At 38.9% G+C, this 26,677-nt stretch overlaps 1 protein-coding gene across 1 annotated transcript in view; it reads left to right on the top strand.

Moving 5' to 3' along the window:
- mmd (disintegrin and metalloproteinase domain-containing protein mind-meld) overlaps positions 1-26,677 on the top strand; it is a 608,670-nt gene that overhangs the window by 209,250 nt on the left and 372,743 nt on the right. Inside the window, exon 5 of the mRNA XM_083121407.1 lies at positions 22,741-22,820. Coding sequence (XP_082977533.1) covers positions 22,741-22,820 — 80 coding nt within the window. The remainder of the gene's footprint in view (positions 1-22,740; positions 22,821-26,677) is intronic.

Raw genomic sequence — 26,677 nt, 5'->3', positions numbered from 1 at the left:
GACTCCTCCTGGTGTGAAATAATTGAACTAATACCTTGCTATTGATTAATATCTCAAAAGAATCGGAAGCCGCCAACAAAAGGGAGCCTAGACGACGACATGGCGCTTCCAAGATAAGCAGAATACTTCTCAAAAGCGGGGAGCAAGAAAGAAGGAAAACAAAACACATCTCAGACAGGGAATCAACAAGATGTTGCCTTGGAAACGGGATGCTGCCATGACGATAAGCCAACTTATTACCTTGTTATGGGATGGAGCAGAAATAAAATTCTCGGTACATGTGGAAGAGGAGAGAGGAGGAGTAACGTCTCATCATCTCCCTCCGTGCCTTTTTGGCTTTCCTCTCCGCCGAGACGAGATGAAGGGGGGAAGGACATAGGTGCTGTTCTCACCTCGTCCGCCATGCACTTTTCGCACCAACCCGACGGCGCCCTATTTTGGGAAACTTCACCCCTGTTTGTTCCCCACGGTTGTTGTTTTCGGAACCTCGGGGCGGATGTTTCTTTCGGATCTGTCTGCATGGCAACGCCCGAGCGCATAGGAACGGGCAAGCTTCTTCCCCTCCCATTTCCGTGCTGCTTCATACGGGAACTTGGCCAAAAGAACCTAACAAGAAGGGGTTTACGTGCTTCTAAATGCCGTCGAAAATGAGTCGTCATTCCTAGCGCTCCCCCAACCCCTTTTCCCTCCCTCCCTCATCCTTTATTGTTCATCCCTTCAACGGATAACATTTAGAAATGGAACATGCTCTCTTAGGAAAGACATGTCCGCTTTCCCAACAACCTGTCTTACCTGTTTGGGCTGTTAGAAATCAACTGCACCAGGACCTGAGTTCTACTCTCAGGCACTGTGTGTGCGTTTGTATATTTTATATTTTTTTATGATTAAGTGTATCGTGTTCCTGCTCCTTTCTTGGCTAATTGTGACGTCACAAATGAATGATGCGCATTTTGATGACGTAGTGGTTACTTCATAGCCTTGTAATCAACGAGTCACTGATTCGATATCCGGTAGATTCAAACTTTAAACAGTAGTCCCAATCCAGATTAACCTACCTGTGCATACAGTAGACTTAAACTCATGTATCACATGAATAAATGAGGATTAGATTAAATTTCTGAAGGAATATTCACAAAGAAACGTCCGTGCTCTTGAGACTAGAACCATCGAGATTGATACACATACGCATAGCCGGAGGTATAAAGGGTGACCCTTTCCGAAGACACCCAATGTCAACCTCCCCTTCCACTTAGTACACCCTGGACTGAATTTGTCAGACTAGCGAGGTTCTGGCGTCTTGGCTCACACCAAGTATAATTCTCTGTGGAGCTTGTGTTGTTTCCTCCCAGTATGTTTCTGATTGTCCCTTCATCCATCTTATCACCAGTTATCCTCATATTCGCGATTAGACAAACGTGGCAGAAAAACGAAGTAAAAAAATCAATATCAATATAACCGCAATGGTAAATTCGGTAAGGCGACTGACTGCCACGCGGGAGACCCTGGTACGAATCCCGGACTGGGTGATTTCAGGCGGGAATTTTTCAAGCAGGACACCTGCATGAGCTAACCTGAGGGTAATGGCTGCCGGAGCGTGGTGCTGATCACATCATCTCCACAAATACCCGAAATTGTTAAAGTGTGAAACCCTGTGTCCGTATCCTCGTGTTCCTTCATATGATGAAAGTGTATGTATGTATGTATGTATGTATGTATGTATGTATATAACAAACTCACACAATATACGCGTATATATACATTACACAGTATGGCCGGAACAGAAGTATACCAAAAGTTGACCACTGTGTACAATGTTGCAACTTTCGGTATACTTCTTTTCCGGCCATACTGTACTATTATCATTATTTTGAAAACATTTCGTGGGGTGTTCGAACCCCTAAAACCTCCTATCGGTACGCACTTCGTCAAGGCATGCTATCATAGGCGTAGCTACGGGGTGTGCCGGGTGTGCCTAGGCACACCCTAATGGGCTGCTTTATCAAAGAGAATTAAAGACAGATATTTCAATAAGAGAGAAAATAAGCGGAAGTTGAAAATGTCATTACTTGGTATAAACGTGTGCATTATCGCTGATGAAACGAGTGTCTGTAGTTTTTCGATTTTTTTATGTCATTGGAGAAAGAAGATATTTACTGCATTCTACTCTGTATTACAGCGCTTTACTTCTATACCTGTCAGAAGCTGCACGTGTGAGAGAGCTTTCTCCAGGCTTACCCAAGTTAAAACTAAATTAAGAGCAACTCAGAAGCAGGATAGATTGGAAGCCCTGCTCTTGCTATTTGTGGAACAGGAAAAAGCTTAGTCTATTGATGTAAATGAAGTTATTGATGAGTTTAAGAACATTGTACCTTTTGACAGACGTCTCTTGTTATAGATGACGTGTATTTTGATGAATTTGTTTGTAACATTTATGAACATTTTGTGTGCGTGTGATTTCTATGCAATTTGATTTTTTTCTACTACATATATTCAAAAAAAAATTCAACACTGTCATTTAGTGAATTTATATTCCTTTACAAACATCAGTGCAGTTAAAGAGCCAAGTGATTGTATTGCAAAATATGCTACTTAAAGGGTACAAGACCTCATTGTTTTCTCTGTGCACACCCAAATATAAAGATCTAGCTACGCCTATGCATGCCATATAATATCCCTCTCCTAGTTGTGCGCTGACTTTCGTTAGTGTTAAGAGACAAAGGCTTGTCTCTCAGGTAGCTGGACTTAACGCACATTGCAATTACCATGTCAAATCCATCAAACAATTGTATTTACTTTTGAAATGCGACGCGTGCAGTAAACAATTCGCTTAAACAATGCTTTTAACAATCGAAAGAAAACCAAGAAAGAAGGAACAAAAATAGATGCGAGGGCAAGGAAGTGAAATGATAAAAAAAAACGGAATTTCGTTTTCATAGATCTTTCGCTCCCGTTATTTGTCTTTGATTCAATTTGCTTTTCCTTTTCCCCTCTTTTCAAGCCTCCTCATCTTCTCATCCCCTTCCGGTCGCCAAAGCATAGGGAGGGTCTCCTGAGTCCAAATCACTGGAGATGAAAGTCGCCATCAAATACGAAATTTAATAATGAATGCTGGGTACTAAGAGAAGGAAGAGAGATGCTTCTTGTACTTCTTGCCGGGAGAGCGAGTGAGAGAGAGAGAAAGCAGGATGACAAGCATCCTCTTCCACTACGCTTAAGATTCTGGGAGGATAATGTTTCCGATGCTTCTACCAGAGGGCACTGTAAAAAATTCGAAAGTATCTTTTCCTGTTCTTCTTTAGTGCCTAGCTGGCTCGTTGAGTTATGCTGTCTTTTATCGTGGAGTTTAAATTAACGTTCAATAACACACAGGCGAACGTGTAAAATTCGTCATATAGGCATAGGAAACTTGCCCCTGTTAAGAAACATCAACAACAGAATTTACTTGAACTAGTCTTTCAGCAGAATTGTGCTCAGCCTCATAACGCTTTAATTTTTTTTTGTTGGTAAGCCAACAATTTCGTTAAGGAAATTCCTACTAAGTTCACAGGGTTAATTGATCGGCCTCCTGTGAACTATTTTACCTTGCGAAACATAACGGACAATTTCCACTGACAAAAATCTCTAACATCTTCATGAGAAGTATTTTACTAATAACTTTGAGAAAATATGCAGCCCAGCATAACCATTTGGCACAAGGAGTGGGTTAACAGTGAGGGATAATTAGTAGTTTGCATTCTTACTGTGTGGAAATATGGACTAAATAAAATTTACACACAAATATAAAGTAACTAAGAATATATATATAGAGTTTCCAATGGTTACGGAGCGAATTCCGGAAGTCTGAACGTCTTTCTCGCAAAAAAAAAAAAAAAAAAAAAAAAGCGTACATTCGTTCCGTGAAAACCGTCTTTGTATACTCTGTTCCGTGTATCTCTTGAGCAAGCGAACGCTAACAAGTATTTGAGCAAGTAGTGACGCGAGACGGCTGCACCAATGAACACGTGAGAAGGAATGGGATTGCGTGGAGGGGAGAAAGCGACTGCAGTTACCAGCCTTCTCCTTACTCCTTCGTTCTGCTCACTCGATTTACCCCTTTCTCTCCCACTATGCGCGGCCTTGCTCCAGAGATAACCGAGACAGAGCATTGACTTGCGCGAATGATGCAAGCTTCGAAAAGCTCTAAGTCGAAAAATGTAATATAATTTCGGCAGAAAACGATATAAACATACATTTACGGGAATATTGTGCCTGCATATGAATATACAATAACGCCGACAGTGCATTATATTTCGGCCAGATTAATAACTCATGCCCTGATCGCTATGTATTACCTTTCCATAAACAAAATACTGCTACCTGAGCCTCTTTACCTAGTTAGTAGGGCATTTCCGTTCTTCCAGAATAACAACTCCGTGCTGACTGCCATTAGTTGACCTTCCTTAAACAAAATTCTGCTATTGGAACCTTTTTCCTACACAGCAGAACACTTTTTTTTTTAGAATTACGACTCCTTTCTGATCGTCATTAGTTGATTTTCCTTAAACAAAACACTGCTACTAGCACTTTTCTTTCTATTCAGCAGATAACTTTCTTTCTGTCAGAGTTACGACTCCTTGCTGATCGCCGTTAGTTGACCATCCTTAAACAAAAAGCTACTCATGGAACCTTTTTTCTTGTCAGCAGAGCACTTTGTTTCTGTCAGACGAACTCCATGCTGATCACAATTAGTTGATCTTGCTTAAACAAAACTCTTCTACCGACCTATTTTCCTAGTCAACAGAGTATTTAACTTTTGCCGGATGAACAACTCTCCCGCTGATCGGCATATGCTAATTTCACATACCAACGTTCTGCGACTAGAGTAACGTGAGTAGCGACAATATAACTGATTATAAAGTTCATAAGAACATTTATTTGTATACGTTTTGCAGAAAAATTTGGAAAGAATCCTTTACCTACTTTTGCTCCCACTGTTATCGTCAATGGAGTAAGTGACGGGGAGATTCGGTGCACGAGCTCGCAGATGGATCACTTCAGCCGCAGTCTCGAAGATATTTCAATACGAACGTAATATCTTTCTCGGAAATAAACGTCGGCGTTAGATTCTCGCAACAGACCGTTTCGGTGCGCCGATAAACAGGAAGAAGAAAAAGTAGTTTCCAAATTCTATCTCTGGTTCCCCGAGCACATTCCCTTATCTCGCAACCGGGAGCTATCTCGCATCTCGACGAACGACAACTCATCTCGGCTTCCTGCAGATGTCATATCTCGAGCGTACCTCTTCCTCGGAAACTTAGCGAAGGCAGATCTCCCGGCACCTCCATATCGACTTCAGGACGGAGGTAATTCTGATTCGCGGGGAGGGGTCGTCGCGGTGAAGTATGGGAGAGGACAGCTGGCTTTGTGGAACTTGTGGCCTGTACCCAACCAATTTACATATTCATGCGATCGGAGAGGTGATGGGATAAGTGCGCTGTATAACAAGAGGGGTCTGGTTTAAGGAGGAAGGGCGAGAGGGAGCTGGGAGGTAGACTGAGATGGGCTCAGCGGATCGCGCAGGAGACAGCCGTTGGCTTTAACGTGGTTTCGGAATATTCCTCCCTCCTTACCTCAAGCATCGGGGGGGGGGGGGGGCGTCCCAACCTGCCTCCGTTTAATCGGATTTGTAATTATTCGCCGCCTTAGGGTTGGTTTCTCAGGGCCACAAATAAGGAAGCATGTGTTGAGGCATTAGTGCGTTATGCGAGCGTTGTAAAAGGGGTGATCCTTCTATCCCCCTCTCTCCCCTCACCCTCACAGAATTTGGTAAATTAATTTTCACGTCGCTTCTACGTCATACTTTTCTCATACTCGCGTGCACGCAGAACTCAAAATGTGTAATTTTGACACAGATATGTATTTCTTACCGCAGTAACTGCTATTAATGGACTATTGTGGCATCAAAATACAGACAGACATGAATCAAAGGGTACTATATCAACTGGTGTTCCGTTTGATGCACTAAAATTCATCTAAGCGACATAATATTTCAAAGAAACTAATATTTCTCGTGTAAATGTGTCAATTAACGCACCAAGTGTATGAACCTTGATTTCATGCACACTTTAACATGTAATTTTAGTTTAATTGAAATTATTGTGTCTGTTCATGACGTATTGGTACATTTTAGTGCATTACACGCAACAGCAACTGATAAAAGTACTCTTTGATGCGTTTGATGTACCAAAAGTACATCATTAGCACTTTATGCACGAATATGTTTACTGGAGTAAACATATTTCTGTCAACTGTCACACTTTGGGTTCTGTATGTGCAGACGGAAATCTTTACAAATGCAATATGCCATAACAAGTAGATAGAAATTATTTTTTACTACATCAAACAATGGAAGGGTGAATATCCGGAAATTGAATTTTGGGAGAAAACACAAGTGTGTTTTTTGTATTAACGTTTGTTACTAGTTATGGTAATTAAAAATAACCCGTTTGCACGCACATCAAGATCTAGCAAAGTATGATATCCCTTGACACCCTCCCACGCAAAATAAAAAGTAACGAGCTTAACCTAAGATTGCATACTCACGAGTATATGATTCAAAACTACTGACAATCGTTTGAATTGTATTGAATTTAATTGTTGTTTTAAGTCCACTTTATGCACAGATAGTCTAATCTGGAATGAACCTACATTTTAAAGTGGGATCCGAACCACTATATGTCTCCACCGGATATAGAACCCGGAACCCCTGATTACAAGGCAACGACGTTACCACTATGCCACCGGAGAGGTCCTAATATTGGCAATCATTTCTGTATTAGTAACATACGTTTGAGAACGTAATATTAGCCTGTATGTAAAAATATCTACGAGCAAGTAGGAGTGTATATTAAAATTTCTTTTTACTTCGAAACACGCTCGAATTTAGTTCAACATGGTGTGAATCATTATATCTTATTTGTGTTTGTATCTATGGACGTCCGAAAAGGGGGCCAAGGGGAGGCCACGCCCCTCCCCTTCTGGAAAATGATGGTTATATATTTCATACATAATTCCATTTTAGTTACAGTAATTTGTTAATTATGATATTATATGGGTGTTGAAGGAACATAATAGTTTCAGACTGAAGCAGTGTTTTTTGAGGGAGCATCACTATTATGGGGGAAAATATGACTCCTTTGCCCCACCCGCCCCTCCCTTGAAAAAATACCTTGATTGCTCTTCTCTTGGAAAAATCTTGCGGCCGTTCATACCTGTATCCACGACGTTTGTACAGTGTCTCTCAAAAGTTTTAGGACAACGACATTTTAAACTAGGCAACCCAATTTACACAAGCAGTTGGAGGGTTGAGTGCAGATTTAGGCTCAATTTCAGGGTTGCCACATGCACAATAGATATTTATAAAACACGCGAAAGAAATATAAACAAGTATTATTGTATAAAATTATTAAAAATATCAGTATTATATCGCAAATGACAAAATTCTTTCTGAAAGAAAAAAATAGGTTTTCTAGTATTTCATCGCTGATGAGTCTACAGTAAGGAAAAGAGGTGAGAGGAAACGAAAGGTCACAAAGGAGAGGAGAAAGAGAAAGCGAAAGGGAAGAGGAAAGTAGAGGAGAGAAGAAAGATAGGATAGACGAGGAGAGGAGATGTAGTGAGGAGAATGGAAAAGATTCGAGGAGAAATGAGGAAAAAAGAACAAAGAAGAGAAAAGAGGAGGAAAACGAGAGGAGAGGATAGGAGGAGACGAGAAGAGGGAAGTGGAGAGTAGAGTAAAGGAAAGAAAAAGAGAAGAACGAAAAAGGAGAGAATAGTGCAGTGGAGTCGGAAATCTAAGACAGGAAAGGAGATAAGAGGAGTGGAGAAGAGTGGGAAGATGCGAGAAAAGTAGGGGAGGCGATATGAGATAAAAGCAGAACGGAAAGAGGGGAGAGAAGAAGGAGAAGGAACTGGAGAGAAGAGGTAGTTGCAGAAAATATCGTCTGAGCGTCAAGAATGGACGCATTGGTCAAATTATCGACATGAAACATTCAATAACATTTTGAAATGTATTGGAGAATATATTAGATCGGTGCGAAATGCCTTTTGGCTGAGTTCAGAGCAAATTAAAATCTTCCATGCAAGATCTTTGATTTTACCTGCGATTACACCACTAAAAAAATGAACGTAATTTTTAATATTTATAAGAATTATTCAATTTTTCTCCACTTCTCGGTTCGTTGAAATGGAGATTTTGTAATTCAATATTTCCCCTCCCCCATCGTTAATTCCAAACTGAATCATTCCGTTTCACACGGCGTGGACAATGAACACAATGGGATATGTCTAAAACTTACGAAAATTTTCTGTCAGCGGAAGGGTTTGAACCTACGACAATCAGATTGACAATCCTGAACGGTAACCACTACCCTACAACTTTCAGCTCCTTACACCAGGTAGAAGAACCACTACACTACGCCTTTACCTTCGAATGAAACAATATTTTTTTTAAGTATTCTGTCCCTCCAATATTGTAAATGTCGTTTGGTATACGTGTAGTTGAACTTTTACTTTAATTTTGATTTGCGTTCTTGTAGTATAACCGATATCTTCGAGAAATAATTTTCGAAGTAATTAAAAACGAGAATATTGGTAGTTGTGAAAATGCGAGTTATTTCTTCTAACTTATTATTGTGATTAGACATTACTAATGGAAAATATCTAGAGGCTTGAATATTACAGGACGATGTTCTTTTCCTGTGATACTGTAACAGACAAAATGCATGTTTACTGATGCAAGTCTTGTGTCCAGAACAGTCTTATGAAATGTATTTGCTGTTGCGTAAGATAACACGAAATAATTACACCGTTTGCGAACTACCAAATCTGTGCAACGTTATACGTAAACAGGCGGAAAATTTTATTCATAAAATCACTTCACATTTGACAGTGTTAGTCAAGAGAGACTCGTGGGACACTGTGTTAAGGTGCAGGACTAAATCCTTCTAATTTTTCTTCCTCGAAGAACAACAATTTCTAAGGAAGAGCAACAGTGATGATGTTTTTTATTTCTTTTAAATGCTTACACTTTCCTTTAATTGGGTTAAAAATAAATAAGAATATTGCTTGCTTTTCTGTCATTGACGTAGACCAGAGAGAGAGACAGACAGACAGACAGATATTACAAAATAGTTCAAATAGTGCGAACGCAATTACAAAGTCATTATAATTCTATGTTGCGTACTTAGAATTATTCATATAATAATGAACATGTCTAATTGTGAGTTAACAAAAAAAAAAAACAATAATAAAGAGACATTTTCGCATCACGATTGCAGTTCGAAAAAGTCAGGACAGGGATTGAAAGTAACGCACTGTCCTGACGACTAAATCGGTGAATCGGACGTCTGGTAGCCTTGCATCAATGATTATAAAACTAAAACCACCCAATATTGCAGCTTGAAGACTTTTGCGCAAGAAACAGATTCATTTATACAAGAGCAAAATTGAATTTTTTACACATTTCAAAAATCGACGATGTTATTTTCGTATTTATTTATTTATAGGTTCACAGTTAAATATTTTAGGGTTCGAGGGGGAAGCATGGCCCACATGGCCCCTCCCCTGGGTACTGACCTTACGTAGACAGTGGAATGGAAATTTTGGAGAACCTTTCTATTAAATTTAGTATTTACATTCACCTTATGCTCAGATAGGTTAAACCGTTTATTGACAATCGTGAACTTTTCGTTTAATAGATAATATTTGGTTTTAAACGACGGGAGAACATTGGTCGAATTTCCTTTCTTGCTCCTTTGAGAGAATATATACTTCTACAATAGCAATCGCGTTCGGAAACCGTGAAAAAAATGACTTGGTTTTCAAAGGCAGACAAGCTTTGTAGTCTAGCTTGCTCGCGATCAAAGTGACTCACTCACGCTATTCAAGGCCGCTTCTTATCGCAAAACACTCTGCTTCCATGCACAGTGTCTGCACCCAGCACGTTACAAGTGACCAGAGTCGAATTTTAAAGAGAATCTGAAGAATGGTAGATTTCATCAGAGGTGGCTAGGTAGGCACCAGCTCAACATGCAATAGTTTAAGTGATAATTCCTGACAACCTGACAAACAAAAAACCGTATTGAATAATTATTGGGATAGTAATACGTGTATCCGCTCCTTTTTAACAATGTAAGCTCGAAGACAATCTGTATTCCATTTATTTATATTGGCAACTTGGTCAACCGGAGGTTATTTTATCGCCTTCGATAATCGAATTGTCTGATCGATTATTTTTTGTTTACCCAGGAACATGCCCCATAGGAGATTTCCGAGACCGGGTTATGCTACTCACTCGTAGCTCCCTAATTTCTTCACGATGGAGGGTTGCTACCGGTTCCATACACAGGCCGAGAACCTAGAGAGAAAGCATAGGCGGACTCGAATCCATGCCGTCCTGCAGTTGGAGGTCACGGAGGAGGACTTTTCTTATTTTACCTTTGGCTAATCGCGACGATGAGGATGAATAATGAATAGAAAAATAAAGAAGGCCACGCACAAAGTAGAGGACGATCCTCAACCTCTTAGGTGACGAGTTCAAGCCTTAAATATGAGGATTTCAACCTTAGACGACCTCAATTTCAAAATTATAAACAAAATGCCTACTTAAACTAAACTTCTCATCAATAGTTTGTAACTGTGAAACTACCCTTGAATACAATTTGACATTTTTTTTCCATGTCAGTAAGAATTAAATGTGTGGCATACAGAGATAGATGATACCTTTTAAGAAACAATTAACTGTACCCTGTCCCAGCATCTCTGGAGCAAAGCCGCGCATAGCGGAAGAGAAGTGGAGAGAGGGGAGAGGGGATCGAGTGGACAGAGCGAATCAGTGCACGCTGCTGGGAAGGCTGGTAACTGCACGCAATCCCATTCCTTTCACGTGTTCATCGCTGCTCAGATACTTGTTTTCGTTCACCTGCTCCAGAGATAAGTGGGACAGAGTGTAGTTCGCATACATGTAGCAAGTAAAGAAACTTATCCCAGAATGAAAATTCCACATAGTTTTAAAACGTTTGTTTAAGCAATGAATAAATGGAAACGGATCACACATAATTCCCTTGCCAAAATCTAGTGGTCGAAAATTAATTTCAAGACATTTTATATCTATTCACCATATTCCAAGTTATAAGGAACTATTTCGTAGATGTTCATGAAACCGTTTTAAAATTACAAATAAAATATATTCACAAGCTTAGATATACTAATACGAAGAAAGAAATTCAGAGTTAAATTTCAAATGCATGTGTATCAAGTAATTCTAGAAGTACAGAGCTATATCTGAGTATTTAACTTCTTTTTTGCAGATAACGTTTACAATATTGAGGCGACAGAATAATTAGGAACAGTAGCTCCAAGAAAACAAAGAGCGTAATGTATTGGTTAGAGTTCTTGAAAGCATTGCGGTCCCACGTTCGATCCTCCATACTAGATGTTCCTTAAAAAAGAATCCCTTCCATTAAACAAGAGCATGGTAACATTATTTGTAATAGCAGTATATAGCCTAGTGGCTACATTGTTCTGCATATGGAATTTATAAAAAAAAATAAACAAATAAATGAATTGACACAAATTCAACGGGATATTTTTATATATAAGATCATGAATTATGATACTCTGACGATAATTGTGTACTGCTTCAAGGACATTGGCAAATATTAATGAAATAACTATTTATATGTGTGGCAATTCAGGACATGCTAATTTTACCCCTTTCCCCACTTGAGTTCAATGCAAGGATGCAAGGATGTGTAAAAATTTCAATTTTGCCTGACCTTCTTGATTTTTCTATTCATTATTCATCCTCATCTTCGCGATTAGCCGAAGGTAAAATAAGAAAAGTCCTCCTCCGTGACCTCCGACTCCAGGACGGCATGGATTCGAGTCCGCCTATGCTCACTCTCTAGGTTCTCGGCCTGTGTATGGAACCGGTGGCAACCCACCATCGTGAAGAAATTGGGGAGCTACGAGTGAGTAACGTAACCCGGTCTCGGAAATCTCCTATGGGGCATGTTCCTGGGTAAACAAAAAATAATCGATCAGACAATTCGATTATCGAAGGCGATAAAATAACCTCCGGTTGACCAAGTTGCCAATATAAATAAATGGAATATAGATTTTCTTCGAGCTTACATTGTTAAAAAAGAGCGGATACACGTATTACTATCCCAATAATTATTCAATACGGTTTTTTGTTTGTCAGGTTGTCAGGAATTATCACTTAAACTATTGCATGTTGAGCTGGTGCCTACCTAGCCACCTCTGATGAAATCTACCATTCTTCAGATTCTCTTTAAAATTCGACTCTGGTCACTTGTAACGTGCTGGGTGCAGGCACTGTGCATCGAAGCAGAGTGTTTTGCGATAAGAAGCGGCCTTAAATAGCGTGAGTGAGTCACTTTGATCGCGAGCAAGCTAGACTACCAAGCTTGTCTGCCTTTGAAAACCAAGTCATTTTTTTCACGGTTTCCGAACGCGATTGCTATTGTAGAAGTATATATTCTCTCAAAGGAGCAAGAAAGGAAATTCGACCAATGTTCTCCCGTCGTTTAAAACCAAATATTATCTATTAAACGAAAAGTTCACGATTGTCAATAAACGGTTTAACCTATCTGAGCATAAGGTGAATGTAAATACTAAATTTAATAGAAAGGTTCTCCAAAATTTCTATTCCACTGTCTACGTAAGGTCAGTACCCAGGGGAGGGGCCATGTGGGCCATGCTTCCCCCTCGAACCCTAAAATATTTAACTGTGAACCTATAAATAAATAAATACGAAAATAACATCGTCGATTTTTGAAATGTGTAAAAAATTCAATTTTGCTCTTGTATAAATGAATCTGTTTCTTGCGCAAAAGTCTTCAAGCTGCAATATTGGGTGGTTTTAGTTTTATAATCATTGATGCAAGGCTACCAGACGTCCGATTCACCGATTTAGTCAGGACAGTGCGTTACTTTCAATCCCTGTCCTGACTTTTTCGAACTGCAATCGTGATGCGAAAATGTCTCTTTATTATTGTTTTTTTTTTTTTGTTAACTCACAATTAGACATGTTCATTATTATATGAATAATTCTAAGTACGCAACATAGAATTATAATGACTTTGTAATTGCGTTCGCACTATTTGAACTATTTTGTAATATCTGTCTGTCTGTCTGTCTCTCTCTCTGGTCTACGTCAATGACAGAAAAGCAAGCAATATTCTTATTTATTTTTAACCCAATTAAAGGAAAGTGTAAGCATTTAAAAGAAATAAAAAACATCATCACTGTTGCTCTTCCTTAGAAATTGTTGTTCTTCGAGGAAGAAAAATTAGAAGGATTTAGTCCTGCACCTTAACACAGTGTCCCACGAGTCTCTCTTGACTAACACTGTCAAATGTGAAGTGATTTTATGAATAAAATTTTCCGCCTGTTTACGTATAACGTTGCACAGATTTGGTAGTTCGCGAACGGTGTAATTATTTCGTGTTATCTTACGCAACAGCAAATACATTTCATAAGACTGTTCTGGACACAAGACTTGCATCAGTAAACATGCATTTTGTCTGTTACAGTATCACAGGAAAAGAACATCGTCCTGTAATATTCAAGCCTCTAGATATTTTCCATTAGTAATGTCTAATCACAATAATAAGTTAGAAGAAATAACTCGCATTTTCACAACTACCAATATTCTCGTTTTTAATTACTTCGAAAATTATTTCTCGAAGATATCGGTTATACTACAAGAACGCAAATCAAAATTAAAGTAAAAGTTCAACTACACGTATACCAAACGACATTTACAATATTGGAGGGACAGAATACTTAAAAAAAATATTGTTTCATTCGAAGGTAAAGGCGTAGTGTAGTGGTTCTTCTACCTGGTGTAAGGAGCTGAAAGTTGTAGGGTAGTGGTTACCGTTCAGGATTGTCAATCTGATTGTCGTAGGTTCAAACCCTTCCGCTGACAGAAAATTTTCGTAAGTTTTAGACATATCCCATTGTGTTCATTGTCCACGCCGTGTGAAACGGAATGATTCAGTTTGGAATTAACGATGGGGGAGGGGAAATATTGAATTACAAAATCTCCATTTCAACGAACCGAGAAGTGGAGAAAAATTGAATAATTCTTATAAATATTAAAAATTACGTTCATTTTTTTAGTGGTGTAATCGCAGGTAAAATCAAAGATCTTGCATGGAAGATTTTAATTTGCTCTGAACTCAGCCAAAAGGCATTTCGCACCGATCTAATATATTCTCCAATACATTTCAAAATGTTATTGAATGTTTCATGTCGATAATTTGACCAATGCGTCCATTCTTGACGCTCAGACGATATTTTCTGCAACTACCTCTTCTCTCCAGTTCCTTCTCCTTCTTCTCTCCCCTCTTTCCGTTCTGCTTTTATCTCATATCGCCTCCCCTACTTTTCTCGCATCTTCCCACTCTTCTCCACTCCTCTTATCTCCTTTCCTGTCTTAGATTTCCGACTCCACTGCACTATTCTCTCCTTTTTCGTTCTTCTCTTTTTCTTTCCTTTACTCTACTCTCCACTTCCCTCTTCTCGTCTCCTCCTATCCTCTCCTCTCGTTTTCCTCCTCTTTTCTCTTCTTTGTTCTTTTTTCCTCATTTCTCCTCGAATCTTTTCCATTCTCCTCACTACATCTCCTCTCCTCGTCTATCCTATCTTTCTTCTCTCCTCTACTTTTCCTCTTCCCTTTCGCTTTCTCTTTCTCCTCTCCTTTGTGACCTTTCGTTTCCTCTCACCTCTTTTCCTTACTGTAGACTCATCAGCGATGAAATACTAGAAAACCTATTTTTTTTTCTTTCAGAAAGAATTTTGTCATTTGCGATATAATACTGATATTTTTAATAATTTTATACAATAATACTTGTTTATATTTCTTTCGCGTGTTTTATAAATATCTATTGTGCATGTGGCAACCCTGAAACTGAGCCTAAATCTGCACGCAACCCACCAACGGTTTGTGTAAATTGGGTTGCCTAGTTTAAAATGTCGTTGTCCTAATAATTTTGAGAGACACTGTACACGTTTGCGCAAACACATTCTGCTGAAGAATTCTATGTGTACCTTGCAAGAAAAATCATATTTGGTTCAAAATATTGTCAATCGCTTGTGGAGAGACATTTCGGCATTGTGCACATGTATAACTAAAATACCTAAAAAAAAAAAATAAGAAAGAAATGAGTCTACAATATCGCCGCACTGCAGTAGATGCATATATTACTTCCACTGAGAGCTACAGATTAGCTTCGTCATGTCGCTCATAATCGTAACATCTCGTTTGCCCGACATTTTACAATCACCATCCGCTGTTTTGCAACGTCCAATCAATGTTCCCGTGCAAATCTTCGTAATTCCAGAGTTCGCAATAATGCGAATAATCATTTCATATGTGTTTGCTCACACGTGCTTTTGCGGATTGGTTGCGTACGAGAGCTGTTTGATTGGTCGTTGCCCTCCCGTACAATCGCACGATAAAATTGCGTTGATACCCTTGCTGTCCAATTCTGTCTTAACCGAGATTGACGAGATTAGTACAACCAGTGGTAAAAGTCATGGCAGGCTTCGGATGGCGAGCAAGATATAATATATCACATGAGTCAAATTAATACCTTGAAAGAATTATATTACAGACTGTATATTGTGTTGCCCACGAGACGAGGCTTTGGCCTGTCTCGTCTCGTGGAAATGCTGTCTCGTCTCAAAAATATTAGTTTGTCTCATGACACATGGTCAATCTCGTCTCGTCTCGAATTTTTAAAAGCCTATCCCGTCTCGTCCCGTGGACAACACTAACTGTATACAGGTCAAATTTACTTCAGGTATCAACTGTTATTTAGAAAATGACCTCAATCGTGCAACACGGATCAAGTGAGCTTCACAACACCATTTTTGTCATTTTAACACTTATCCGGGCAAGCTATTTTTGTAACTTGTCCGGGCAAGCCGTGTCTGTCGGACACTGCATTTTTTAAAATGGATCTTGCCCTTCTAATGCGAGATTTTTATGTTTCATCGCTGTGGAATCAAGCGAGTAACATGATGTTTAACCTAATCATCATTGTTATGTCCATAATTCTTGTATTCATCATCATCATCATCATCGTAATTGCATGTTGTTGTAATTTTTGCAGCATAGTATATGAAAAAGGTAGTGTGAGGAAATTGTTTTATTTTCTCATATATATTTCATTTTTTCAATTTTAGCGTTAATAATATTTATATGTGGTCTTATTAAATACTTTAATTTTTATTAAAAATTTGTTAATACATTTTCAAGTAGACTTCTTTACATATCAATTGTACACTGTGTCCGACAGACACTGCTTGCCCGTTTACGTAAGTGAAATGGAAAATATATTTTTAAGCCTGACCTTCTTTATCAAACAAAGTCAAATATTGTGAAATGAGAAAAAAGATAGAAAAAACAAAGTCAAAAAATATCAGGTTCGCAGGAAGTGTCGTTTGGAGTATGTGACAAAAAATATAAGCAACAGTGTCCGATAGATACTGGTTGCCCGGTTAGGTGGCTTCTCTTACACACACTTGCACCAGCGAAGAACATTGGTTTCTTGCCCTCTGCAAGCCTAAAACTTATACAATTCTCTATCAAACAAATGAAAATTCAATATCTCTATGCATGATTACCACGCCAGAAAGATTACAAATGGAGGCAGAAGTACGACAATGGTTTCATTTCGGAGGCAAATGGGTGGATAGACCTTCACAATGAGTCATAAGTGACTGCGCCTGCATCCCAAAGATTCTTCCTCCGTAACGATCTCTTAGGAACGGGAATCGAATCAGGGACTTTTAGATGTTTCAATGGGTTGATGTAGCTCATTCACCATTCAACCTAGTTTCCGGAGGTACTCGCTGTTCGTGGTAAACTTGATGGTAAGGTGCAAGAGGTACTTAACTATACACATTCAAGAGATAGCAAAACACAACCGTTTAGATTTTACGCTTTCAAGTTTGGATCACACATTGTTAGAAAGGTAATTAATTGAAGTGTAATGCTGTAAGTGCCACAATAATTCAAACACCGTTTTCCACGTTAAACTGTGAAATGTGTCATGCTTTATAATGTGGTAAACGTGAAAAGTGGCTGGTAGCCCTCTAAGTAGTTCAAAGGGCGTTTGAAGATGTCACTAGTGTGAACGTTCCTACGGGCTGATGTGCGGAACGATGCGATTTCCCAACACTTTCTCTTTTGGCACTTACAACGTTTACCACTTTTAGTCCTCAATTACCTGTCTTTGCTGATTTCTCTGACCTTCAGAGTGAACACTTAGGCGTGAGACTGTACAGCTCTCCCAAACTCTCCTGCTGCTTCCACGCTACAGTCGCCTGAAGAAAAAGACCCCTCACTGCCCGTTGCACTCAATACTTATTCTCCCTTCTTTCTCCACAATGCCGAGTCATTATCCTATAATATCTTTTGGGTCAGCACGTTTTTTACCTGTTTGCAATACCATTAATTCAGGAAGGTTGGTTAACGTCTGACATGGCATTCCTTAGATACTTATGAGTGCAACGGCTGGTAATCGGGTTTATGAACTTCATGCCTGATAAAGTTTCTCAGTTTTATGGGGGATGTTACGCTTCATGAGATATACAGGCACTAACTCAAGACTTTAAAATATATATGGATCAGCAATGGATATATGGCTATACTAAAATGCAGAAAACTTGTGCAACTCTACATTTAGAAATCTATTAGATAAGAAAGAGACAAATTAAGGGTTTCATTTGACTTTCCCTTGTATTTAACAGATTGCATCTGGTAAGAAATTTAACGACTTTTGCTCAATTTAAACTGCTACTTTTTCCTTGCATAGTCGGGGGTTGACAATTTTTGCTCCACGAAAGTGTACCAGTGGAGAGTTAGAAATCATTTAATCACTAAATTATAACAACGGAAAGGGTTATTAATGTGGTGAATTCTTGAAGCAATAAGATAGACCTAGTCAAGTCTGCGTTAGACAAGGGACTGGGGTCTCAGCCTTCTAGATTCAATCTCACCTGACTTCACCTCTTTCAACATATCCTCTCATGTTATTCGTTCGGTTTTTGTCAGAAGATTCCAACAAGTCTGAATTTTCTATTCAGATACAGAACAACCAGGGCCTACATAATCACACGAGCTAAGGAGAGTAGACTATTGACTGGACAGTTCTGCAGCGATGTCTGAAAATTTGATATTATGCCTGGTCTGGGGCCTCTATATACAGACATGGAGCCATTCTGCAATGCGCCACGTGACAAAAAATAGGGATGCTATGAACACCAAGCATAGTCTCCCTAACCTGCTTATCTAAAAAAAATAGTGGAAAATGTTTTTTTTTCCTCGGAAAATAAACATGAGTAGGTTAGGCTTGAGCGAGGCCCTTCACAAGGCATGGAAATCACGTTTTCAGACATGTCTTGCAAATCTGCCCAGTGTTGCAGATGCGAATTTCACATGTTGATTCAACAAGAACCAACAATAGCCTAGAGCAAGGTATCAAGAAGCCACAGAAAAACCTCAGAGAAAATCCGAGTACATCCCCTGAAACGAAACGACGTAGAAATTCACTTGTCCCGCCTAAACAGCAGCGTCCCACGTGCCGCTTCAAAATGGATGCTATCCTGCTCTCCCCCGATTTGATAGCGACATGAGAAGACGGGAGGCAGGAGCGGGGGAACAGAGATGATTGCATCCTATCGATTTAACGATGAAATGAGATGATAAGCAAGGGGGTTTATCATCCCCGTGACAGGAGAATGAAGTAATTAATGTGAACGGTCAACGGGAGGCTATCAAAGGTAGTGCGCACAAGTACACCAGGGTAGCTACTTTTTCCCCACTCTCTCTTCGTTCTTTATGGCAATTACCGGTTTGACTACGATATATTACTTCCTCTTTGTAGACATTTATACGGTCCGCTATGATTTTGGTTCTGTTCCATTTGTGTTGCCCGACGATTTCGGTTGATTGGTCACTTTGCATGAATGTCATGAATGTTCTAAGAATTGTTGATGAAACCGCATTGGTTTATTGCGTTTCTAAATTTGAAACGGATATATGTTATTTTACAGTAGCTCTTTTACATCTGCCTGGCCAACATGACATAAAAGCAGTTTGCGCAAAGTTCACTGTTTGCTTAATCGGCGCCAAACCACTGAATCTAACCTGAGCAGAGAACTTGGAAATTCTGAATAAATGAGGCATTAATGAAGAAAACCACAAAAATTCATACATATGCTACTGATATTCCAATTTATGACCTTCGACATTGTAGAACCTAATTATCCACTATGCCACAGAGGTTGGGAATCATTATTTAAGAATGGAGAATATTGCAGACGGAATGTGACATATACAAGTTGTCAACCGTGAAAAATAATTTATATCATACTTTATTGTTTGTTTATAGTCTGTTTGTATCGTACTAGAAATGTTGCCGTTTCGCAACGCTTAAATTAGTGATAACTCAGCCCTCACCTTGCACTTCAAGCCAATCATTTCCCCAATACTAGACTATCACTCTTCTGTCTGGCAAATGGCTTGTCCCTCTCAATTCTGTATAATCGATTCAGCCTTTTACTTTTTCTTAGCTAAAGATAGTTACATTGTTCCCTTATTATACAATTTTTCAACATCCCATCTCCTGCCCTTTCTAAACTTACAAACACTCTATCTTCGCTGTTTGCCGAATGAGTTCAAATATACAAAGTTGTCGATCGCAAAATCCGCTGCAAGATGACTTCAGGAATTCCACTTTCGAGTGCCAATGCGACCAACACATAACGGAAATCTTTTTTACACAGAAAAACTAAGCTAGAAAGAAATACAACAACGTTATCTCGCCTACAGAGTTCCCACCCAATATACGTGGGTCGTTCAATATATAAGTTTCCCTATGCTGTAAATAAAAATACATTAGAAAACTATACATACATGTGTAGGAGGAATCCTTCCTCACTTCTCCACATAATCTCCATATAGTTTCAGGCATTTGTCCCACCGTTGAACCAATTTGTCCATACACTTTGCAAGAAAATCAGGGCTCTGGCTATTGAGCACTATTCTCACATTCCGCTTCACTTCTTCATCTGTTTCGAAACGGTAACCTTGCAATTCAGACTTTAACACCGGAAAAAGATGGAAATCACTCGGCGCTAAATCGGGGCTGTATGTACGGTGGGGCAGCCGTTTCCACCCCAATTCTTCAATTTTGTGTTGTGTTTGCACTGCTAAGTGGGGGCGAGCGTCATCGTCAAGAAGAATGACACCAGCTGACAGGAGACCTGGTCGCTTATATCGAATTGCGTTTTTAAGTTTATCCAATGTTTGACAGCATTAATTGTTCTTCCTCGTTCCAAAAAGTCCATAAGCAGATCGCCCTTAGCATCCATGCTTCTGAACTCCTTATGACGCGAGAACACGTTTTCCGAACAAGCATTTACTCTTCGCCCTTGAGCGCATGCGCCTTCACGTCTGATAACGAATCGATTGTTGTTCCTTGTAGACGAAGGATGACGCTTGTCAACTATGTGCTTCTTTTTAATGGCATTGCTTTATACAATATTTTATAGCACAGGGAAACTTATATATTGAACGTCCCTAGTAATGACCTCGCATTAGGTGCTGATGTCTTCCATCAAAACAAAATAATATGAAATACTGCCATCTTTTGCTTATTTTTGTTAATCTTTTTGTGCCATTTTTAATTTTGTTCTTTTCATTGTTGACAATTTCAGAGCAAAATTTCCATTTGCGCTTTATCTGAATTTTTCCAATAAATAAAATAAGAAAATGAGTGTCAACCGTAAATCCGTGTGAGTGGTTCGAGTAGAATATAAAATGTGTTTTTTAGAAAGCTAATACCCGCGACAGGTTACCTTTGCAGCAACGTTTCACACATATAGACCCAAACGTGCGCGCAGAATATAGTTTCACTGCAATACTGCCGATTTCCTCACTGTCTGTGATATGAACAGCTCGGCAGTTGAGTCAGGACTGACACGGGAGATGCCGAGACCCGTTCTCGCATGATTAATACCTATAGTAGTGTCGAAAAGAAGGCTTCAACAAGTAAAACGTTATCAGGAAAAGGTGTTCGTATTCATGCAATCTACTCGCTGGTGTACGGCGTCACAGAATTATTCTCATACATTTTCTTTCAATATCATTGTTTCAGCCGGCATTTTCTTTCTGAGTACTTCCTTTCACGTTTCACTTCATTCAGTTGTCATTGGCTTAGCATCCACAATCACACAACAGCTCCGTTTTTTACCATATGCTGCATTTGCCATGAAACCAGCGCGCTTGAGGTACCCTTGCTGAAAACATTTTAATCAACAGCCTTTCTTGCTTCCACTTCTTCCCTACAGATGGCAACACGGTCGAAGAGACCCCGCCTTCTTGACCCGCGTGGATCCCGCCAGTTGGTAGCCGTGGCAACCACTTGCTCTTAATTGAAAACCAACCCGATAACGAATCAATAGGGGTGATTCCCCGCCTACCGCGCATTGTTTGAAGAACCCTAAGCCACCGGGAAGAGACGAAACCTAAATGAAACTGTGGAATCCGAAAGAGAAACCTCTTCCAATACCACAAACACAAAAAATACTGTCTCCCTTTGGCGAAGTTTTACGTTCTTATTTTGTTGTGGGAGAATCGGTACGTGGTTGACTTCTTTGATGTACCTCTCTGACTCGATTACTGAAAGAAGCTCTCTTCTTCTCTTTCCTTCTCCTCTTTTCTCTCTTCCATTTCTGTGCTTTCTCTATTTCACTCTCTTCTTTCTCTTTCTATCTCTATCTGCATGTATCATCCGCTTCTTTCTTTGTACTTTGTATCTTCCTACTCTCATCTCTCTCTCTCTCTCTCTCCTCTATTAAGTCTCCATGCAATCTCCTTCTTCTCTCGCTCTTTCCTCTTCTCTCCCTCTTTTTCCATATTTCCTAGTATCTGGCTCTTTTTAAATATTTATTTTGTCCCAGTCCCTCCCTCTCTTCTCAAAATTATTTATCTACACTCTCTCTCTCTCTCTCATTCTCAATATATTTATCCAGTTTCCCCCTACACTCTTTCCCAACTCCCCCTCTCTCTCTCATTCTCAATATATTTATCCAGTTTCCCCCTACACTCTTTCCCAACTCCCTCTCCCCCCTCTCTCTCTAACTACACCCTTGTTCTACTCCCTCCATCCCCCTTTCTCTAACACGTTTTACTCTCCATACTTAGCAGAGGTTCTTCCAAATAAATTCATGATAGAAAAAAATCAACACAATATCTCTTATTGTTGCTGGAAGTGCTTGTAGAAATTGTTTTTATAGATGAACAATCAAAGAAATCACTTGTCTAATAAGTTGACAGTCTCTAATGCATTTTAAATCCTGGCCTCCAAACACAGTGTTTCAAATTTCTGAAGAGTTCAGAGAGACATGCATAATAAATGAAACCATAAGAAATGGCAAATTATTTTTTTCCTTGAAGGCAGTAGGGGCAGCCAAAAAGCATTGAAGGTCTGCGAGTTGAGGGGATTTTCATAACAATCCTGAACTGCGTACTTTATATATTTTTTTCTGTATGCATCAAATGTAGAAGTATTGCAAACAATGTACTTGAAGGAAAATACATGTTTATGATAGGTAAGATGCCATGCAATTACTAACAAGAATCTTCTTTAATTTCAGACTGGAAAACATTTCCATCGCACCTCGCTTCTCATCAAGGCCTTCAATCACAAATTTCGTCTCGACCTGGAGCTGAACACGTAAGTACTTATTTATAGAAACTTTTCTGCACCTTGAATAGTCTGTCCAAGCAGCATTTTTCCTCTTAGAACGTTGATCAATAAAACAACATATTAAAATATTCCTAGCGCCTGGAATGCCTGCAACCAAAATAACAGTACTGTAGGTCGGGTTGCATAGCTGCCAGGATTTTTTCAGAGAGTTCAAATGATTTGACAGTATTCAAGGTTTACAAATGCTAAGCAGCAAACAAAAGGCTAAGATTACACGAATCTTGTTAGCTGACAGTCTTTACGGCTGTTTCTAAAGTATAGGAGCCCTTATCATAATTCAACTTTATCTTTGTGTGGAAGCTCGTCTACTTGTAAATACGACGGAATATGTTTACATGATATTTTCCCAAGGCAAATTCAGGATGTCTAGGCGACTAATTTTCTTACGTCGAAGAACTAGCACTGTATAAATCCGATAAGATCCTATTTTGATAAATTTAGAGTTCTAGAAAGTAAAAATCAAGTACAATGTTTGACATAGCTTGGGGCTGAAACTATGTTGCAACATGATCTACAAGGCACATGAGTTCGAAGCGGAAATATATCTCAATGACTGTGAACAATTTTAAGAATGTATATTTGTTTCGATAATAGAGAACAGATGGAATTTCGAGAAAGAATCCCATTATCACAAATCCCTGTCTGAGAATTAAAACAAGGGTGTGGAGAAAGGTTAAAAGGAAAGGTTTTAAAGAACATGCACAACACATTAAAAGGTAAATTTTCCCGGAAACGATGTAATAGGCCCTCTCTTCTCAAACATCTAAAAACAATACTTAAAACACTACCATGATCTCCTAACATGGATGATAAACAGTTAGGAAGGTGAAGAGTTTTGTCTGAAAACATGATAATTATAGATGGCACAACAGAGGGTCCAGCCTCTGCAGCGAGTGACGATGTGTGAGATGACTGTGTCGAATGCGACACCGATCTCTCACTGGAAGGAATGTTTAATGTGGAAAGGTTCCGGGAAGATGATGCTATCAACTGATAGATTATATTATATTAAGTGGTTCTTATGTTATTATCGGAAAACCTGCAGTTAAAACCTGTCCATTGGGCAGAGAACAATGAATGAGACTTTAAATGAGCTGAAATGAAATCATTTTATATACACCCTGTATGTCCGTATGACAGTGAAGAAATTCCAGGTCCACATATCAAGTAAACAACTTAGAAGTGTAATAGAAATAAAACTACAAGAAAGCATCAATGATTGATTGATTGATTTGGTGTTTTAAGTCCACTTTATATACAGTAAGGCTAATCGGGACTGGACCTACAGTTTAAAGTAGGACCCGAACCACTATGTGCCTCCACCGGGTATCGAACCCGGAACACCTTGATTACATGGCGACGACGCTACCACTGCACGATCGGAGAGGTCCAAGAAAGAATCAAGAAATTATATTTCTACAATGCATACAAATTGTGGAAGTTTTATATAACATGGTCATTAGACCTCCACATGCGCTCTTTTGGTTGCAACATGCTTAGATATGCGATTCCCGCAAAGGTCTGGTCGTACACTTAAAACAATTTCTGTCTCTTTAAACTTCTTAACCCGCTGACCAATGCTTTTTCGCGTGGTATGATGTCCGTTGTGCATTCTATGAAATTTCGCTGCACTAAAGATTTTGTCCCTGCAAACCACAAGACACACACAAACACTGCTTTTTACTATGGAGACATCATATCTGATAACAGTGCAACTAACACTGCCAGGCGCCAGAGTCTTGAACTAGCGCAATCTTGCCAGTCTACAAGAAAACGTCCACAGTTACCAACTATTTTCTCACGACAAACTATTTCCTATATGTTGCCATTTTATTATATTTTTACACTCCGAAGTTGTATACTTCATTTGTGGACACCCTGTATATGCGCTTTAATACGTATAAAGGTACGTTCAAATCTCTATCGGGCCAATCAGAAGCCACAAAGAGAGGACAAGAACGCAGTTGCAGCATTTAAAAGAGTAAAAATATCAAAATATTGAAAAAGAGTTTACTATTTTACGTAATAATATAATAACAATAATCTAAGAAAATAAAAATTCTACAACACATCTTCATTCATAAAAATAGGTGTCTTCTTTCCCGCTCCACAAATTCTTGAAATTTAACCCGGTCTTTCATTACAACAAGTGATTTCTAAAGCATATCGTATTTAGTGTGAGAAATACAAGTAATCCTTTAGTATCATCGTGTGAACTATTTCGTCTTTCGCTACACTTGGCGACTTCTCATACGAACATCGCTCCGTTTACCTTTGCTGTCGCCTCGACTTTGCGGTAACAATAGCTAGTTCCCTGGGGGCAAGTGTTTGATAGCAGCACCAACAATGTTGCAACTCGCGTTCAGGAAAAAGACGGGGAAGGAAACTTTTGGAAAGTTCAGGCTTCCGCTGACGGGGGAGAGGGATAGGGAGAGAGAGAGAGAGAGAGAGAGAGACAGAGAAGATGACGAACTTCGTGTAGCAACGTATTCTGCTTGTTAATCTTCTCGAAGCAGGCAGCCATCTTGAATGTTAATGGTCGCAAAGAAATCTGACAGCTTGGCAATTATTAGCAACATTGCCATGAAAACATCATCCGCGGATAACATGCTTGTTTAATATTTAGTATTACATCGACCTTTTATTTGCGTTTTATATGTACAGGGTGTGTTTTACAATTATATTTACTTTTCATTAATACAGGGAATTTCACAGTAGACGTACCTTTACTTTGCATATATTTTGATGATCCTAATGGCTTGCAATCTCACTTTAAATGTTGGTCTAATATATTAGACTGCCTGGTCATGGTCATATTGTTATGGATATACCTAAACCATTTCAGTGAATATGTTATTAATGTTTTCTGAAAATTATAGTAGGAACTAAATTTTGGTTCGAATCATCAAATTGGTGTTCGTCTGATGCACATTGAGGAAATCAACGTACGTATATTTCTATTGTTCCGTATTCAATATGTGATAAAGATTTGGATGAAAAACAAAAGCTACTACCAAATCTTTATTAGGGCCTTGTGTATTCTACATTCATATGTCTTCTCAATATTTTCATATACTTGTTCCTTTGTGGTAGGGAAATAAATGTAATGTTATCTCATATGGTTGAGTAATTCATTCCCACATGTTGATGGGATAAAAATATAACACCAATTACACAGCCCTGCTTTTTTAAAAAACAAATCTGATGTATTCAAACCAATAGGTGAGTCTTAAAGTATTCTGATGCTGGTCACGAAAATGAAATCTATTTTTTCCCATCACGTCACGATTTTTCTCAATTTGACAATCAAAATTCTCATATTCGCCATTCCATTACGCCTATTACAGAAAGCAACAAAGGAAATTTATACAAGGGAAATTGCAGTAGGCGATTCTGGAAGTATTTTGAATGCTGATCACGGAAATGACAAATTTCTTCCAATCACATCAATTTTTTTCCTATTCCACGATTTTACTCCACGTCACTAAGTTCAATCAACCCATCACATGATAACGTTGAGTTTGGACATGTTGTTTTCGAAAATGAAACTTACGTAATCAAAGTCCATACAATTTTCATGCCAATGTGTCTCGTTAAGGTAGAAGGTGAATTAAATGCTTACTATTCTATGTGCATTTGCAGTTCAAAATTGGATGATTTGTATGGTGGAAAACAAATATTCTCCAGCATCTATTGTGAAAATGATGGAACTATACATTTTATTGTGAAATTAAGGCAGTTAATATATTGCTCATTTAAAAAAAAATAGACGCGATGGGTAGAAATGGATTTCGGTTTTGGAATCAGCATGTTGAAATTATTCA

This window comes from Lepisma saccharinum, chromosome 4 (genome assembly GCF_977018435.1).
Source record: "Lepisma saccharinum chromosome 4, izLepSacc3.1, whole genome shotgun sequence".
Classification (NCBI taxonomy): domain Eukaryota; kingdom Metazoa; phylum Arthropoda; class Insecta; order Zygentoma; family Lepismatidae; genus Lepisma; species Lepisma saccharinum.
This window is presented reverse-complemented; position numbering and strand designations above follow the sequence as displayed.